Source organism: Dryobates pubescens, chromosome 13 (assembly GCF_014839835.1).
Source record: "Dryobates pubescens isolate bDryPub1 chromosome 13, bDryPub1.pri, whole genome shotgun sequence".
Classification (NCBI taxonomy): Eukaryota; Metazoa; Chordata; class Aves; order Piciformes; family Picidae; genus Dryobates; species Dryobates pubescens.
This window is the reverse complement of record NC_071624.1, coordinates 21,856,301-21,873,775: the sequence shown is the minus strand read 5'-3', so window position 1 is coordinate 21,873,775 and position 17,475 is coordinate 21,856,301. Positions and strand designations below refer to the sequence as shown.

Below are 17,475 nucleotides of genomic sequence, written 5' to 3'. Positions count from 1 at the left end.
GGGGCTGAGAGCCTGCAGAAGAGCAGCCCCAGAGGGCAGCTGAGCAATGCTCAGCAAGAGCTAAAGGAGCTGTGGGGGGCAAGAGGCTGGGGCCAGACTCTGCTAAGTGGTGCCCAGGGCCAGGCCAAGGGGCAGCAAGGGGCAGAGGGTGGAGCCCAGGAGGTTGGATGTGAAGAGGAGAAAGTTGTTTGTTGTGAGGGTGCTGGAGGCCTGGAGCAGGCTGCCCAGAGAGGTTGTGGAGTGTCCTTGTGTGGAGAGCTTCCAACCCTCCATGGGCATGGTGGTGCTGGGCATTGTGCTGTGGGTGCCCTGCTGGAGCAGGGCTTGGCCTGGATGAGCTCCAGAGCTCCCTTCACAGCATCAAACAGTTTGGAAGAGACCTCCAAGATCATCAAGTCCAACCAATCACCCAACCCAAGCTTAAACACCCCCAGGGACTGGGACTCCACCACCTCCCTGGGCAGCCCATTCCAAAGGGCAAACTCTCTGTCTGTGAAGAACATCTTTCTAAGATCAAACCCAAGCTTCCCCTGGCACAGCTTGAGACTGTGTCCCCTTGTCCTGGCTGCCTGGGAGAAGAGGCCAACCCCCACCTGACTGCAACCTCCCTTCCCACGCTGGGATTCAGGGATTCCTTGAACACACCTTGCCTTGCTTTGATTCTCTGATGTATGCCATGCCAGAGAACACTGCAGCAGCTCAGCCCAACCAAAACACGGCTTTTCCAGCCGTGGAATCCCCTCTCCCATCCCAGCTACACCAACTCCCCCCAGAGCCACAGGGATATCACTGCTGGAACCAAAATGCTTTCACCTCAAACGGCAGGAAGGAAACAGCACCACGACACGCTCCCGGGAGCCCCAGCAGAGGATGGGCTGCGTCGAGCTGGCCGGGACAGCAGGCACCCTCTCCATACTCAACTCAAGGCCTCCCTTGGGCTAAGAACCCCAGCCCGGTGCACCGGCGAGGCCACGGCAGGGGGGCTGGGAAGCCTCAGCAGGGCGGGGCTGCCAGAGCAGCATTCGGAGCAGATGGGACACAAAGGTGGGTCCTGCGCTGGGGGGCAGGGAGGGCACGACCCATGGGAGGGGGTGTTTGCATTCCACGGGCCGTGCTCACCCAGAGGCGAAGCAGCCAAACCACGCTGCGGGGAGGGGAAGGACAAAAGGCCGGGGAGGGTGGGGACAGCCATGGGGGGCCCGCACTGGGGAATGAGGATGATGAGGATGGCCGACAAGGGTTGGGGGGGAGGTTTACATCCTGCAACAGAAGGTTCCTGACTCAAAGGGGGGCCTGTACTGGGGGGCATGAGCCAACAGGGGATCCACATTTCACATCAGGAGGGTACAGGACTTAAAGTGGGGGTCTGCAGAGGGGGAAGGGCCATGACCCAAAAGGTGGGAGACTTACGTCTGACACTGGCACTGCTGGGGTCACAGGGCTAAGGGGTAGATCCACACAAGGCAAGGACCGTGACACCAAAGGGGGCGTCCCGACCCGAAGGGGAGTTACGAACCCGAATGGGGTCTACACCTCCGGCTCGGGGGGCACACGACTGGAAATGGAGGACAGCACCGGGAGACACAAACCACAGTGGGGTCCACAGCTCACCCCGCGGGTGCGTGGCACAACCCACGGCGGGGCTCCCACACGCAAGGCACCCAGCGGGTGGCTCCAAAGAGACCCTGGACCCTCGCCCCCTGCCCCATCCCTGCACGGGGGGCGGGGCCGGGCTGCCCACGCCCCGACCACGAAGGGGCGTGGCCGGGATGGCGGCGGGGGGCGTGGCCAATGCCGGAGGGGGCGCGGCTCCCCTCCCCCTCAGCGGGCGGCAAGAGGCGAGGGGGGCATGTGAGGGGGGATCGGCCGCGTCTCTCCCCTCTCCCCTAAGGTGGCTGCGGCCTTTTCCACCCTGGCGTTCGCCCACCCTCCCGCGCCCACCGCACCCCGGCGTTTGACGAGCAGGGTAAAGCAGAGCCGCCGCCAGGGCCGGCCGCGGCGCGGCGGGGCCGGGGAGCACCTACCCGAAGCCATGGCGGCCGCTGCCCGGGCTGAGGGGACGCGCAGACAGGACCCACCGAGCGCCGCGCCGGCCGCGCGCACACTGAGCCCCCGCAGCTCGCGCGGACTGCGGGGCCCGGCGGCCAATCAGCGCGCGCGGCGCCTACCACCCGCGCGCGCGAAACGGGGGAGCGAGCAGGGCCGTACCAAGGGACGGCGGTGGGAGGGGGGGGAGGAAGGATTGGATGGAGGCGCGGGGGGTGCTCGGCGCGGCGTGGTGGAGCTGGGCAAGGAGGAGGGGAAGGGACTAAATGATTCAATTAGTTTAGTTAATTAACGCACAGCGTGGTCGGCCTGCGGAGATGGACGCGGGGGGGGGGGGGGGCGGGGAGCAGGGGCTGCAGCAGCATCCTTTCTGCTTCCATCTCGAAGCCCCAGTTCTGCATCGCCATTTGGGCTGGGAAGTGTTCACCACGCAAACCGTGCAGCGGCCGCCGGGGAGAGGCTGGTCCCTTTCCAGCCGTGAAAAGAACCGGGGAATCCTGCATTGGTTTGGGTGGGAAGAGACCTTCCCAGGCCATCCAGTCCAGCTCCTGCAGCCAGCAGGGACATCCCCAACCACAGCAGGCTGCTCACAGCCCCAAACGACCTGCATTGGTGCCAGCCATGGGGCAGCTCCCAGCTCTCTGGGCAGCCTGGGCTAGGCTCTCCCCACCCTCAGCACCAAACATTTCTCCCTTCACTCTCAATCTCCCATTTCAAACCATCCCCCCTTGACCTGTCTCAACAGACCCTGCTCAAAAGGCTGTCCCCAGCTTTCTGATCTCCCCTTGAAGCTCTGCAAGGCCACCAGAAGGTCTCCCTAGAGCCTTCTTCAGGCTGCCCAAGCCCAACTCTCTCAGCCTGGCCTCACAGCAGAGAGCTTCCTAGTCTCCCAGCACTGCTGTGGCCTCCACTAGCCCTGCTCCCCAGGTCTGTGTCTTTCTTGGGCTCTACAGCTGGATAATTAGATGGGGTTAAAGAAAACACCCAAAATCTGGACCCCAAAAGAGATTTTCCAGGGGTCCTCTTTCTTAACAAGCCAAATACTGGCTTGGAGAATGGCTTTCTAAGGGAAGGGATCATCATTAGGGCCACTTCTCTGAACAAAAGACAGGAGGAGTGAACTGAAACAACAGCCAAAGCAACGTCAGTGATTCAATCTGGTTGGGTTTTCGGGGTTCTATTTCTTGTTTCAGCTCTGGCTGCCTTCTTGGAGAGCTGGAAAGTTAGCAGCAGCAGAGTTTCTGCCTGGGGAAAGCCTGTGAGCGCCCAAGCCGGGGAAACGGCGAGCTCTGGGAGCTTTTACCCTGCTCCATCCACAAAGGCACTGCAGAGAATCCTCTGATTTCAGCTGGAGTGTGCAGCTTTGCACACGAGTGGGGCCTTTCTTCCCCCTCCTCGGCAAATCCCACTGCCACAGCCTAAAATAAGCGTCTGCAAAACAAGCAGCCGCCCAGAATTATCAATTTTGAGAGAGGAGAAATGGAGCTCTCAGCCCTTTTGTTTCTGGTTGAAAAACTCCCCATCTCCTCCAGCTGCGATGCCTCCTCCTGAGTGGTTTGCCTTCCTGCCTGTGCAGCAACCTGGGCCCTCGCACAAAGGCTGCACCGGGATTAGGGCAAATCCCAAACAATGCTCTGCAGCCAGGGGCAGGGCAGGGGAGGTGGGGGTGGGGGAGAGGTAGAGCCCGCGGTGCCTTTCGCATTCCTCAGAGACTGAGGGATTCTCCCACGTGGAAAATGGCTTTGAGACGGTGACAAGCTCCCTGGGGTGTTTGCCTGGCGGGTCGATCTGTGCTGTGCTCTCCTTCTGCTTCCGAAAAACTTTGAAGCTGCTATAGGGAAAAGATGCAAAAGCTGTTGGCTGCCCAACCCTCTGCTCATCGCCTCGGGCTAGAAGAGATCACAGTTGCTTCAAACTCTTTCCTTGCGTCGCAGGATCAGAGGAGGTGGGGGAAGATGCAGTTCTTCGTGTCCCTCCCGTGCAGATGAGACCTCATGGATCTCTCATTAGACTTGAGCCGGCAGCCAGTGACTGGGGCCGTGTGTGGAGGAGGAGCTGGTGGGAGGGAAGCGTTTGTGCAGGGCAGTTCATGATGAATGGATGTGCGTCCAAGCACCTGGAACTGGGCAAGGGCAGCCACATCCTCTGCTCACTGCTGGGGACTTCCCACCACCCTTGGAGCAAAGCCTCTATTTCTGTCTGCTTCTCAATTGTTTCTTCCTGTGTGCCATGCAGAGGCTTTTAAGAGTGAAGGGCTCCCGTGCTGAAGCACCCCTCCATCTGTCACCTCTCTTCAGGCCATGGTGTGTTCAAGCTGTGTGTGTCCAACAGTGCAAGCAAACAGCAAAGCTAAAGCCATTTCATCAAGTTTAGCCTGGTTGGTAAGGCAGTGTCACGAGGTGTTTGGGCAGCCCTCCCTTGTGCCAGCCTGGGCTGGTGGGGGTAGCTCTGATGCAGCTGCTCCTCACCTCTTCTGTCTGTCACACCCGAAGGGAAATGCTTGGCCCATCCCAGCAGCCTAACCCCGGGAGGCAGCAGCAGGGAGTGCACAGGGTGCTGGAGGCCTTCCCTGCTCAGTGGGGACTCTGTCCTCCTGGCTTGGCTGGACTGTGCATGGTAGAGACCTGGGACTAGCCCAGCCTGGGGGGAGCTGCCAGCCACAGCTCACAGGCTCACAGGATGCCAGGGACTGTAAGGGACCTCTGGAGATCATCGAGTCCAAACCCCTGCCAGAGCAGGAGCGATAGAATCCAGCACAGGTCACACAGGAACACATCCAGATGGAGCTGGAAAGGCTCCAGAGAAGGGGACTTCACAACCTCTCTGGGCAGCCTGCTCCAGGGCTCTGGGAGCCTCACAGGGAAGAAGTTGCCCCTTGTGTTGAGCTGGAACCTCCTGTGCTGCAGCTTCCATCCATTGCTCCTTGTCCTATCCCAGGGAGCAAGTGAGCAGAGCCTGTCCCCTCTGTCCTGACCCCCAGCCCTCAGCTATTTAGAAACATTTTAAAAATCCTCTCTAACTCTTCTCTTTTCCAGACTAAACAGCTCCAGGTCCCTCAGCCTCTCCTCCCCAGGCAGTGCTGCAGTCCCCTGATCATCCTGGTAGCCCTCTGCTGGACCCTCTCCAGCAGATCCCTGTCCCTCTTGAACTGGGGAGCCCAAAACTGAACACAGTACTCAAGAGGAGGTCTCAGCAGGGCAGAGCCGAGGGGGAGGAGAAGCTCCCGGGCTCTGCTGGCCACACTCCTCTGAATGCCCCCCAGGACCCCCTTGGCCCCCAGGGCACATTGCTGTCCCATGCAGCACTCCCAGCTCCTTCTCCTTGGGGCTGCTCTCCAGCAGATCCCCTCCCAGCCTGAGCTGCTGCAGCTTATTCTTCCTGCCCAGCTGCAGGACTCTGCTCTCCTCCTTGCTGAACCTCAGCAGGTTCCTCTGTGCCCAGCTCCCAGCCTGCCCAGGTCTCGCTGGATGGCCTCACAGAGCTGTCTCTGCCAAGCCTCAGCCCTCTCCCCAGAGCGATTGATCACATCTGAAAAACGGGTGTGTGTGTGTAAAAATAATAACAACAGTAAAAGGAGGCCTCCCCGCCTCCCCCTTCCCCCCCCGCCGCCGCCCGTCTCCATGGCAGCGGCACCGCCGCAGCGCCTCGCGTTGCCGTGGCGCCCGCGCAGGCCTTCCGCCGCCGGCCGGAAGCGGGCGGCGCGCGGCGGCAGCATGGCGGCCGCCTTCAGGCCCCCGCCCGCCGCCACCGCCCTCACGCTGCTGCTGTCGATCGGCGTCTCCGCGCCCGGGCTGCTGCGGGGCCCGGCCGCCGCCCGCTCCGCCGCCTCGCTGCGGGCCGCTGCCCTGCGCGCGGGGGAAGGTGAGCGGCGGCCGCCGAGGCGCTCCGGCTCTCTCCCCACCCCGGCGGAGCCCCGCTTCTGGCCTTCCGAGCGCCGAGCTTCTGCTCCCTCGCCCTTCAGGCCTTCCCCGTGTCCTCCCTGAAATGCCCCAAACCTCCTCATCCTCGGCCCTCGCACCGACCCTTTGCGTCTCTCCTCTCTGGACCTTCCCCGTGTCTTGCCTTCAGCGCCTTTATTCCCCCGCGCCCAGAGCTCAACTTCTGGGCGCTTCCTCCTTCCCTCACCCAGCCCGCTGCTCCCTCCGCGGCCTTTCCCCCAGCCCCCCGCAGGGCTCCTAGCTTCCTCTGGGCACTTCCCTGGTCTGCACCGAGCCTGCCGAGCACCTGTCGGCCCCCCAGCATCGGGCTGCTTCCCTGTCAGCCCCCATCTCTGGCCCTGAACACCACAGAGAGCAGGGGGATGCTGCTGGAGCTTGAGGGATTTGCTTCCCTCAGGCCCTGGGACGTTCCCAGGATGATTTTTATCACACTTCTAATTACCCTCGCCCTGCTCACCCCCGTGCAGTGATTTCTTTCGCTGGGCTGAGCTGGTGGTCAGCTCCACCACCTTGCAGGGCTCCAGCAGAGCAGGCAGGTTGTGCTGATTGCTCAGCTGCTGCTTTCCAGGCTATTGGAGCAGGTGGAGGAACTCTTGGCCTCAATAAGAGCCCTGAGTCCCTGGGAGCACTCCTGGGTCCTGCTCACCTCCTTGTGATTGTTTTTTGTGATAAAAATCATCCTTTTTAGCAGTGTAAGAAGTGTTTGGAGCCAATTGGCTACCCTCACAGTCATTTTTTTTCATGTCTCTTTCAATGAGGCTGAAGTTTACTCACAGACACTTACACTTGCTTTTTTTTCCAGGCAGCTTCCCAGGAAGCAGCAGGAGCCAGTCCCTCTGGCTTGTTTTAACTGATTTGGGTTGGTTCTGCCTGGTTTGGGAGGCCCTGAGCTCCTCCTCTTCTACACGCAGCTGTAAATGAGTCCCTCCCCTTCTGCTCCAGCAGCTGTAAATGAGTCCCATGAGCTCCCTCCCCCTCTGCCCCAGGAGCTGGCAGTGAGTCTCATCAGATCCCTCCCCCTCTGCTCCAGCAGCTGGCAATGAGTCCCATCAGCTCCTATCCCCCTGTGCCCCGGCAGCTGTTAGTGAGTCCCATCAGCTCCCTCCCCGTCTGCCCCGGCAGCTGTTAGTGAGTCCCCTCAGCTCCCTCCCCCTCTGCTCCAGCAGCTGGCAATGAGTCCCATCAGCTCCTATCCCCCTGTGCCCCGGCAGCTGTTAGTGAGTCCCATCAGCTCCCTCCCCGTCTGCCCCGGCAGCTGTTAGTGAGTCCCCTCAGCTCCCTCCCCCTCTGCTCCAGCAGCTGGCAATGAGTCCCATCAGCTCCTATCCCCCTGTGCCCCGGCGGCTGTTAGTGAGTCCCATCAGCTCCCTCCCCGTCTGCCCCGGCAGCTGTTAGTGAGTCCCATCAGCTCCCTCCCCGTCTGCCCCGGCAGCTGTTAGTGAGTCCCATCAGCTCCCTCCCCGTCTGCCCCGGCAGCTGTTAGTGAGTCCCATCAGCTCCCTCTCCCTCTGCCCCGGCAGCTGTTAGTGAGTCCCATCAGCTCCCTCCCCCTCTGCCCCGGCGGCTGTAAGTGAGTCCCATCAGCTCCCTCCCCGTCTGCCCCGGCAGCTGTTAGTGAGTCCCATCAGCTCCCTCCCCGTCTGCCCCGGCAGCTGTTAGTGAGTCCCATCAGCTCCCTCCCGCTCTGCCCCGGCAGCTGTTAGTGAGTCCCATCAGCTCCCTCCCGCTCTGCCCCGGCAGCTGTTAGTGAGTCCCATCAGCTCCCTCTCCCTCTGCCCCGGCAGCTGTTAGTGAGTCCCATCAGCTCCCTCCCGCTCTGCCCCGGCAGCTGTTAGTGAGTCCCATCAGCTCCCTCTCCCTCTGCCCCGGCAGCTGTTAGTGAGTCCCATCAGCTCCCTCTCCCTCTGCCCCAGCAGCTGGCAATGAGTCCCATCAGCTCCCTCCCGCTCTGCTCCGGGCGCATCCTCGTAGCTCTGAGCAACCTGCTGTAGTGTGAGGAGTCCCTGCCCCCGGCGGGGGGGTTGGAACCGGCTGATCCTCGAGGTCCCTTCCAACCCTAAGAGTTCTCCGAGGTCCCTGCTGCCTGACTCGCTGCTGTGCTCAGTTCACAGGCTGCTCACCTACATCTTCCTCTACGAGGACCTGGCCTCCCTGGCCTGCGGCGCCCTCATCGTCTGGTACTTCGCCGGCGGCTTCGAGAGGAGCGTTGGCACGGCGAAGCACTGCTTCCTCACCGCCGCCTTCGCCATCCTGGCTGCCCTCCTCTACCTCCTGCTCGAGGCCGTTGTCTCCAGGCTCTCAGAGGTGGAGGAGGCCAAAGGGTTCATGCCTGTGGCCTTTGCAACCTTGGCCGTGTCCACCGCCCGCTCCCGGATGAAGAGGTCTCTGCTCTTTGGGCTTCGAGTGCCGGTGGTGCTGGTGCCCTGGGTCCTGCTCTGCCTGGTGTGGTTTCTCCCCAGCTCTTCTCTGCTGAGTAACCTCTGTGGGCTCCTCACAGGGGCAGCCTGTATCCTCTCCCTGGTCACAGAGTCACTGAAGGGGTTGGGTTGGAAGGGGCCTTAACGATCAGCCAGTCCTAACACCCCCACCCTGTGCTATGGGCAGGGACACCTCCCACCAGCACAGGTTGCTCAAGGCCTCATCCAGCCTGGCCTTCAACACTTCCAGGGAGGGGGACATCTACAAGCTCCCTGGTCAACCTCAGGTTGCCCAGGGAGCTTGTGGATGGCCTCCTCCCTGGAGGGAGATGTTCAGCAGCAGAAGGCCTCACCCTGAACACCTCCACAGCCTCCCTGGGCAATCTGTGCCAGTGTCTCCCCACCCTCACTCTCAAGAGTGTCTGCCCAATCTGCAGGCTCAATTTGCCCTCTTCCAGCTCAAAGCCATTGGCCCTTGTGCTGTCACCCCCCCCAAGCCTTTGTCAAATCTTCCTCCCCAGCTCTCCCTCTTCAGGTACTGGAAGGCTGCTGTAAGGTCTCCCTGGAGCCTTCTCCAGGCTGAACAGCCCCAACCCTGATCATCTTTGTGGCCTCCCCTCCCTTGTCCTGCTGGCCACACTGCTTTTGCTGCTGCCCATGCCATGGGTGCCTTTTTTTGGCTGCCAGTGCATGCTGCCAGCTCATGCCAGGCACCTCAGCACCCAGCACTCCCAAGCCCTTCTCTGCAGGGCTGCTCTCAATCCTCTCATCACCCAGCCTGGATTTGTGCCTGGCATTGCCCTTGGCCCAGGTGGGATGCTGGTTCATGACAGGGAGGAAGTGCTCTGGTTCCCATTGCTTTTATGCTGCTGGTGTTTCCTGGGCTCTTGCCCTGCAGCCAGCTCTCACCAGCTTTGCCTCATCACCCCCCAGTCTGGTTTTCACCTCCTGCTTCCACTTCCCCCCCCTTTAGAACATGCAGAGAGCACAGAGCTGAGAGGGGAGATGGTCTGTGAAGGTGATGCTGAGGAGAACAGGGATAATTCTCCAGGGGAAGGAAGGGGTTTGTGGCCAGAGGGGGACTGTGTGTGGCTGTGTTAGAAATGAGTGTGCTTTGTGTGTAGTCCTTGACCTGCTGCTGACACAAGATGGCCTTGGCTACTGTTCCTGCTTGGATTTCCCAGAGCCAGTGGCCTCCAAGCTAGACCAGATGTTGCCTTTCAGCCTGCTGAGGAGGATACCAGGGCTGAGATACATCCCAGGGTCCTCAGCAGAGAGAAGAGCCTTCCAAAGCTGCAAGTAAGTACAGGAGTTGCTGGGAAATGTGCTGCAGGGGAATTTTGAGGCCTAAGTGGAGGCACAAATTGCCTTTCAAAGCTGTTTTGTGCCTGTCAGGCTCCTAGCCTGGGTGTCAGGCGGAGCACAGTGGCATGCCCATGACTGACACATTGTCACACATTAACTCAGCCAGAGCTTGCAGTGAAAGCTAAGCTGAGGTGAAACTCCACTCCTCTGCTGCAAGGGTGTGAAGGGATTGCAGCTCAGCTGCCAGGAGCCTTGAGCTGCACAGCTCTGCCCTAGCACTGGGATTTATGGCATTTGATCCTGGCTGAGTGGCTCCCTGAGGTGTGATCTTTATGGTTCCCTGCCCCACCTCACCTCCCAGCAATGCTGTGCTGAGTTGTGTCCAAACCTCTGCAGGAGCAGAGCTTGGAGAATTAAAGGTGGTCCCTTGCAAAGCTGAGTGCAGAGCTCTCAGTGCAGGTTTGCAGTGTCCAGGCAAGGTTGCTTTGCCCAAAAGAAAGCCTGAGGCATGTGGCTGATGCTCAGGAGTGGGTTTAAGTTGGTGTCTGTCACAAGCCTTGGAGAACAGGAAATGTAGGTCAGGTTTTCTTCCTCCCCCTCCTTGTTCTAAGATGTCATTTCAGTTTCCCAGAAGAAGGATAGTTCAGAAAGTCACACAGGATGGTAAGGGTTGGAAGGGACCTCTGGAGATCATCCAGTGCACCCCCCCTGCCAAGGCAGATTCACCTAGAGCAGGTCAGAGAGGAGCACATGGAGGCAGGTTTGAAAGGTCTCCACAGCCTCTCTGGGCAGCCTGTTGCAGTGCTCTCTCACACTTAAATTAGAGAAGCTCCTCCTCACGTTTAGATGGAACTTCCTGTGTTCAAGTTGGTGCCCATTACCCCTTGTGCTGTCTCAGGGTGCCACTGGATAAAGCCTGGTGCCAATCTCCTGACACCCACCCCTCTGCTGTTTGTAAGCATCGATGAGATTCCCCCCTCAGGCTGCTCTCTCCCAGACTAAACAGCCCCAATTCTCTCAGCCTTTCCTCATCAGAGATGTTCCAGAGCCCCCTTAGCATCTTTGTAGCCCTTTCCTGTACCCTCTCCTGTCCTTCTTGAGCCAGGGAGCCCAGAACTGGACCCAGCACTCCAGATGTGACACTGGCACAGGCTGCCCAGGGAGGTGGTGGAAGCCTCAGCCCTGGAGGTGTTTGCAGCCAGGCTGGATGTGGCTGTGAGCAACCTGCTGAGGTGTCCCTGGCCATGGCAGGGGGGTTGGAGCTAGCTGAGCCTTGAGGTCCCTTCCAACCCTGACTGCTCTGTGATTCCATGAGCTGAGGGTTTGGAGCCTGCAGGGAGCTTGCAGAGCTTTGAGCTGGGCAGCATCACACATGGCAGAAGGTGTGGGCTGGGGCTGTGTCCCAGCACAATGGAGGTGATGTGAAGAGCTGGATTTGGATCCAAGCATGAGGCTGCTCTTGGAGGACCTTTTGAGGGTGTCAGGGAGGGATAGGACTGGGGGGGATGGAGCAAAACTAGAAGTGGGGAGATTGAGATTGGATGTGAGGAAGAAATTGTTGCCCATGAGGGTGGTGAGAGCCTGGCACAGGTTGCCCAGGGAGGTGGTGGAAGCCTCCTGCCTGGAGGTGTTTGCAGCCAGGCTGGAGGTGGCTGTGAGCAACCTGCTGCAGTGTGAGGTGTCCCTGGCCATGGCAGGGGGGTTGGAGCTGGCTGAGCCTTGAGGTCCCTTCCAACCCTGACTATTCTATGTGGCCTCACCAGGCAAAGTAGAGGTGGGGCAGAGCTTCCCTTGCCCTGCTGGCCACACTCTTTACATGCACTCCAGGAGCCCATTTGCCTTCTTGGCCACCAGGGCACCTTGCTGGCTCCTGGTCACCCTGCAGCAGTTTTCTGTTAAGGGTTAAGCTCTGTATTGTTTTAGCTCATCCTAGAGCTTCTTTGAAGTGAGATCCTTCCCAAGTGTTTCCTCTCCCAGGGGGAAACTCTGGAACAAACCCATCCTGCAGCAGGGGCATGCCCCACATCCCTTGGGACACTCAGACCCAGAGTGCTGGCAGGGGAAGCTGGACAGATCCACCACAATCCCTGGTTTTCCTTGCTGCCTTCTGTGCCAGTGCTGCTGCTGGGAGGAGCCTGAGCTTTGTGTTTGCCTCAGCCCCTTGTGCACAGCAGCTCAGCTGAGCCTCCACACCTGCTTTCTGCAGGGTGAGGTGACACAAGGAGGTGTTCACATAAGCATCTGTCTGGCAAGCAGGGTGTGGGAAGGTGTTTCCAGGAGGTTTCCTTTGCTGCAGCTATATTTGCATGTCTCAGTCTCAGGCACAAGTTCTCTAGGTGCTAAGATTTTGGTTCTTATTCCCAAGTAAGAGCTCTCTGTGGGCTGGGCTTCAGCACATTTCACAGAATCACCAAGGTTGGAAGAGACTTCAGAGATCATCAAGTCCAACCTGGCACCCACAGACCTCAGGACTAAACCATGGCTCCAAGTGCCACATCCAATCCCCTCTTGAACACCTCCAGGGATGGGGACTCCACCACCTCCCTGGGCAGCACATCCCAAGGGCCAATCTCTCTTGCTGGGAAGAACTTTCTCCTCCCCTCCAGCCTAAACCTCCCCTGGCACAGCTTGAGACTGTGTCCTCTTGTTCTGGTGCTGCTTGCCTGGCAGAAGAGACCAACCCCCACCTCCCCCCCACCAACCCCTACAACCTCCCTTCAGGGAGTTGCAGAGAGCAAGAAGGTCTCCCCTGAGCCTCCTCTTCTGCAGGCTAAGCAACCCCAGCTCCCTCAGCCTCTCCTCACAGGGCTGTGCTCCAGACCCCTCCCCAGCTTTGTTGCCCTTCTCTGGACACCTTCCAGCATCTCAACATCTTTCCTAACCTGAGGAGCCCAGAACTGGACACAGGGCTCAAGGTATGGCCTGAGCATTGCTGAGCACAGGTCCCTCAGATTTCAGGTATCAAGTGGCCACCAAACCTTTCTGCAAGCTCCAGCCTTTGGCATATTTGTGTCCACACACACACACAAAAACCCCCAAACAAAACTCAAATCCAAGGCCAAATCCCCTGGGAAGAGCTGCTGGGAATGAAGTGGTGATGGCCTTCAGGGAGCTTCTCTTAGTGAGCAGCACTCATCTCAGTGGTGTGTGTGGGCTGGGCAGTACTCCTGAAGTCCCAGGGGCTTTGGCTTCTAGGCAGATTGCCTCTGTCTTGGTGTGTGGCTGGGGTGAGACATTCCTTCTGTTTCTAGCCCATTCTTAGCATCACAGAATTGTTTGGGTTGGAAAAGCCCTCTAGGATCATCCAGTGCAACATCCACCCAACACCACCATGGCCTTTAAACCATGGCCCCAGGTTTCTGGAACACCTTTATTCACAGGCTCACAGGATGTTAGGGGTTGGAAGGGATCTGTGGAGCTCCTTGAGTCCAGCCATAGAATCCAGCACAGGTCACACAGGAACAGGGCTGCAAAGTCTCCAGAGAAGGAGACTCCACAACCTCGCTGGGCAGCCTGCTCCAGGGCTCTGGGAGCCTCACAGGGAAGAAGTTGCCCCTTGTGTTGAGGTGGAACCTCCTGTGCTGCTGCTTCCATCCATTGCTCCTTGTCCTATCCCAGGGAGCAAGTGAGCAGAGCCTGTCCCCTCTCTCCTGACCCCCAGCCACAGATCCCCTCTAAGTCTTCTATTTTCCAGACTAAAGAGCCCCAGGGCTCTCAGTCTCTTCTCACCAGGCAGTGAGACTGCTCCAGGGCTCTGGGAGCCTCACAGGGAAGAAGTTTCTCCTCCAGTTGAGGTGGAACCTCCTGTGCTGCAGTTTCCATCCATTGCCCCTTGGCCTATCCCAGGGCACAAGTGAGCAGAAGCTGTCCCTGTCCCTTCTTTCCTGACCCCCAGCCCTCAGATGTTTATAGCCATGGATCAGATCCCCTCTAAGTCTTATCTTTTCCAGACTAAACAGCCCCAGGGCTCTCAGCCTTTCCTCATGAGGCACATTGATGGTGACTCCACCACCTCCCTGGGCAGCCTGTTCCAACCCCTGATCACTCTTGCAACAAAGAAAATTTTCCCAATCTCCAGCCTGAGCCTCCCCTGGCACAATTTCAGGCCATGTCCTCTTCTCCTATCTATTGTTGTGAGCACTTGCAGCCCAGAGAGCCAACCACATCCTGGGCCAGGGAGGGGATTCTGCCCCTCTGCTCCACTCTGCTGAGACCACAGCTGGAGCTCTGGGGCCAGTGCTGGAGCCTCTGTGCCAGGAAGGACCTGGAGGGGCTGGAAGGTGTCCAGAGAAGGGCCACGAGGAGGAGCAGAGGGCTGGAGCTGCTCTGCTGTGAGGACAGACTGAGGGAGTTGGGGTTGTGCAGGCTGGAGAGGAGAAGGCTCTGAGGAGACCTCATTGTGGCCTTCCAGGAGCTGCAGGGGGCTCCAAGAAAGCTGAGGAGGAACTTTGGAGGGTGTCAGGGAGGGATAGGACTGGGAGGGATGGAGCAGAACTAGAAGTGGGGAGATTGAGATTGGCTGTGAGGAAGAAGTTGTTCCCCAGGAGGGTGGTGAGAGCCTGGCACAGGTTGCCCAGGGAGGTGGTGGAAGCCTCCTGCCTGGAGGTGTTTGCAGCCAGGCTGGAGGTGGCTGTGAGCAACCTGCTGCAGTGTGAGGTGTCCCTGGCCATGGCAGGGGGGTTGGAGCTGGCTGAGCCTTGAGGTCCCTTCCAGCCCTGGCAATTCTGTGATTCTATGACCTGATATGTGGGAGCAGAGCCCAACCCCCCCTGACTCCAGCCTCCTTCCAGGGAGGTGTGAGGAGCCAGCAGCTCTCTCCTCAGCCTCTTTTTCTCCAGGCCTGCCCTGTTTGCACTCAAGTGCTGCTTATCATCAGAGCTTCTCTTGTTGTGGTGACTCTCTGCTGGATTGCAGTGACCTTTCTGAGCACTGGCCAGGAGGCAGTCTGCCCCTGGGGCTGTCCCAGCACCGATTGGGCAATGCCAGCTCCGAGCTCTGTGTAACCTTCTCTTTTCTTCCTGCCCAGGCTCATCCCCACGCCCGGCACCTACCCCACCCAGAGCTATCCCTGCTCCTCGCCTCCAGCTCTTCCTGCTTCCCAGATGCAGCATCCCAGTGCCCAGAGACAGGGCTTTCAGCACAGCTCTGCTGCAGGACATGGCCCTGCTCTGGGGCAGGAGGCACCTCAGCAGGCCCACGCTGCGCGACACGGCCTGGCTGCAGCCACCCTGGGCGGCGCTGGAGCCTACCCTGGGCAGTGCTGCCAGCTGGCTGGGATCTCCCCACAGCAGCACCTGTGCCCACCTCAGCCACACCCACCCACAGGCCTGGGCCTCCTGGCTGGGGCTCAGCAGGTGTCAGGGTGCCCAGCAGCCACAGTGGCCTCTGTTCCAGCAGAAGTGACCAGAGTGCAGGTGTACTGACCCTCCAGACAGCAGTGGGACTCTCAGGGGGGACCATTGTGTGGTGCTAAGCTCCAGCAGCTGCTCCATCACCCAGTGACACCTGCCCAGCAGAGGGGGATCAGGAAGAGAAGACAGAACCAAAGAATCACAGAACTGTTGCTGTTGGAAGAGACATCCAGGATCACTCAGACCAACACCAGCCCAGCACCACCATGGCCACCAAACCCTGGCCCCAAGTGCCATGGCCACTCCTTTCTGGAACACCTCCAGGCATGGGGACTCCACCACCTCCCTGGGCAGCCTCTGCCAGTCCCTGACCACTCTTCCAGCAAAGAAATTTTTCCTCATCTCCAACCTAACCCTCCCCTGGCACAATTTCAGGCCAGATGCTCAGCTGGTGAAAAGAAAATGGATCTAATGAAACAGCCAAGCTAATCCCAATCTGAAGTATACAAAGTAAGCCAAATAAATGTGCAGTGGTCACAACAAAGAGGAAAGCAGAGTGGTGACTGAGCCCCTCCAGGGATGTGGAGAAGCAGGAGAACCCTCTGCCCTCAGCAAACTTCAGGCAGGGGCTGGAAGGGACCTCTGGAGATCACCCAGTCCAACCCCCCTGGCTCCAGCAGGGCACCCACAGCAGCTTGCCCAGCACCACAATGCCCAGGGGGGGTTGGAAGCTCTCCACACAAGGACACTCCACAACCTCTCTGGGCAGCCTGCTCCAGGCCTCCAGCACCCTCACAACAAACAACTTTCTCCTCCTCTTCACATCCAACCTCCTGGGCTCCACTCTGTGCCCCTTGCTGCCCCTTGTGCTGGCCCTGGGCACCACTGAGCAGAGTCTGGCCCCAGCCTCTTGCCCCCCACAGCTCCTTTAGCTCTTGCTGAGCATTGCTCAGCTGCCCTCTGGGGCTGCTCTTCTGCAGGCTCTCAGCCTTTGATCACAGCCTTTGGTTTCCTGTGGCCAGCCCTGGGCTTTCTTCAGGAGGACACAGCAGCTTGGAAAACAGCCTGGAGCTGGTGGCCTGCTCCATCTCATCCCTCACTGCTTCAGTCCTCCATGGGATGACAAAAGGATTTGGTTTCCTGGTTTCTCCTGGTTCTCCTGACAGCAGTTGCAGTGTTGTGTGCTCAGGGCAGAGCAGGATCAGGCTAAGAGGCTTGTTTGGAACCTTAAAGGATGTTTTCAGTGCCAGGAAAGAGATGCCACAGATAACCTTGAGATGTTGACTCTGCTCTCTCTTAGTGCCTTGATTTTCCTCCTTGTGAGGTCCTCATCCCCACCCCTTGGAATGTTATCACTGGTTTTCCCAGGAGGGTGGTGAGGACTGGCAGCAAGCAGCAGTGCTGTTCACCTCCACTCTGTCAGCTGGGAGCACAAACTGCTGAGCCTCCTGCTTTGCTTTCAGGTGGGGAGCTGGAGCATGTGCCTAGGGGTGGTGGGCTGGGTGCCATGGGGGCTGTGGGGCAGGCTGTGGGAGAATGGTGACAAGGACACCCACTGGGCATGAGTGGTGTTGCCTGGGGAGGCTGCAAATGGAATAGCTTTTGACTCTTATCCACAGATCTGGTCAGAGATTGGCTCTCCCTGCAGAGCTGTGCAGGGCATGGCACATTCCCAGCCAGGAGCTTCAGAGCTTTGCAGCAGGAGAGGAACCTCTGGCCCCTGACAGTCACTGAAGGGTCACTCTTGGGGTAGAGTGGCTTAAAATTTCCCACCAGAGAAAGGCCTGGGGGTGTTGGTGGCAGCTGAAGATGAGCCAGGGGGTGCCCAGGTGGCCAAGAAGGTCACCAGCAGCCTGGCCTGGAGCAGCAAGCTAGTGGTGTGCAGGTCCAGGACTGGGATTGTACTGGGCAGTGGTGAGGCCCCATCTCAGATACTGGGTAAAGTTTTGGGCCCTCACTCCAAGAAGGACATTGAGAGGCTGGAGCAGGTCCAGAGAAGGGCAACAGAGCTGGGGAAGGGTCTGGAGAGCAGGGCTGGGGAGGAGCAGCTGAGGGAGCTGGGGGTGTTCAGCCTGGAGGAGAGGAGGCTGAGGGAGACCTCCTTGCTCTCTGCAGCTCCCTGTGAGGAGGCTGGAGCCAGGTGGGGGTTGGGCTCTGCTGCCTAGTACCAAGTTAGAAGACAAGAGGTAATAGCCTCAGGTTGCCCCAGGGGAGGCTTAGCTTGGGCATGAGGAACCCCGAGGGTTGTCCAGGCCTGGCCCAGGCTGCTCAGGGAGGTGGTGGAGTCCCCATGCCTGGAGGGGTTTCAAAGCTGTGCAGGTGTGGTGCTGAGGGCCATGGGTTGGTGGTGCCTTGGCAGTGCTGGGGTCAGGCTTGGACTCAATGATCTGAAAGGTTTCTTGCCAACCAAAAAGCAAT

At 59.2% G+C, this 17,475-nt stretch overlaps 2 protein-coding genes across 2 annotated transcripts in view; one reads left to right on the top strand and one right to left on the bottom strand.

The window, feature by feature from the left end:
• Positions 1-2,136, bottom strand: part of TAF15 (TATA-box binding protein associated factor 15) — a 31,201-nt gene extending 29,065 nt beyond the window's left edge. Inside the window, exon 1 of the mRNA XM_054166177.1 lies at positions 2,025-2,136. Within this exon, the coding sequence (XP_054022152.1) occupies positions 2,025-2,034 (10 nt within the window). The 5' untranslated portion in view covers positions 2,035-2,136. The remainder of the gene's footprint in view (positions 1-2,024) is intronic.
• On the top strand, positions 2,033-15,587 carry RHBDD2 (rhomboid domain containing 2). Its single transcript, XM_054166972.1, is given in 7 exon segments — positions 2,033-2,204; positions 5,615-5,742; positions 5,745-5,907; positions 8,089-8,490; positions 9,550-9,700; positions 14,733-14,886; positions 14,980-15,587. Coding segments are annotated over 7 exon segments (1,320 nt in total). The 3' UTR covers positions 15,130-15,587.
• Positions 15,588-17,475: the final 1,888 nt, after the last annotated feature.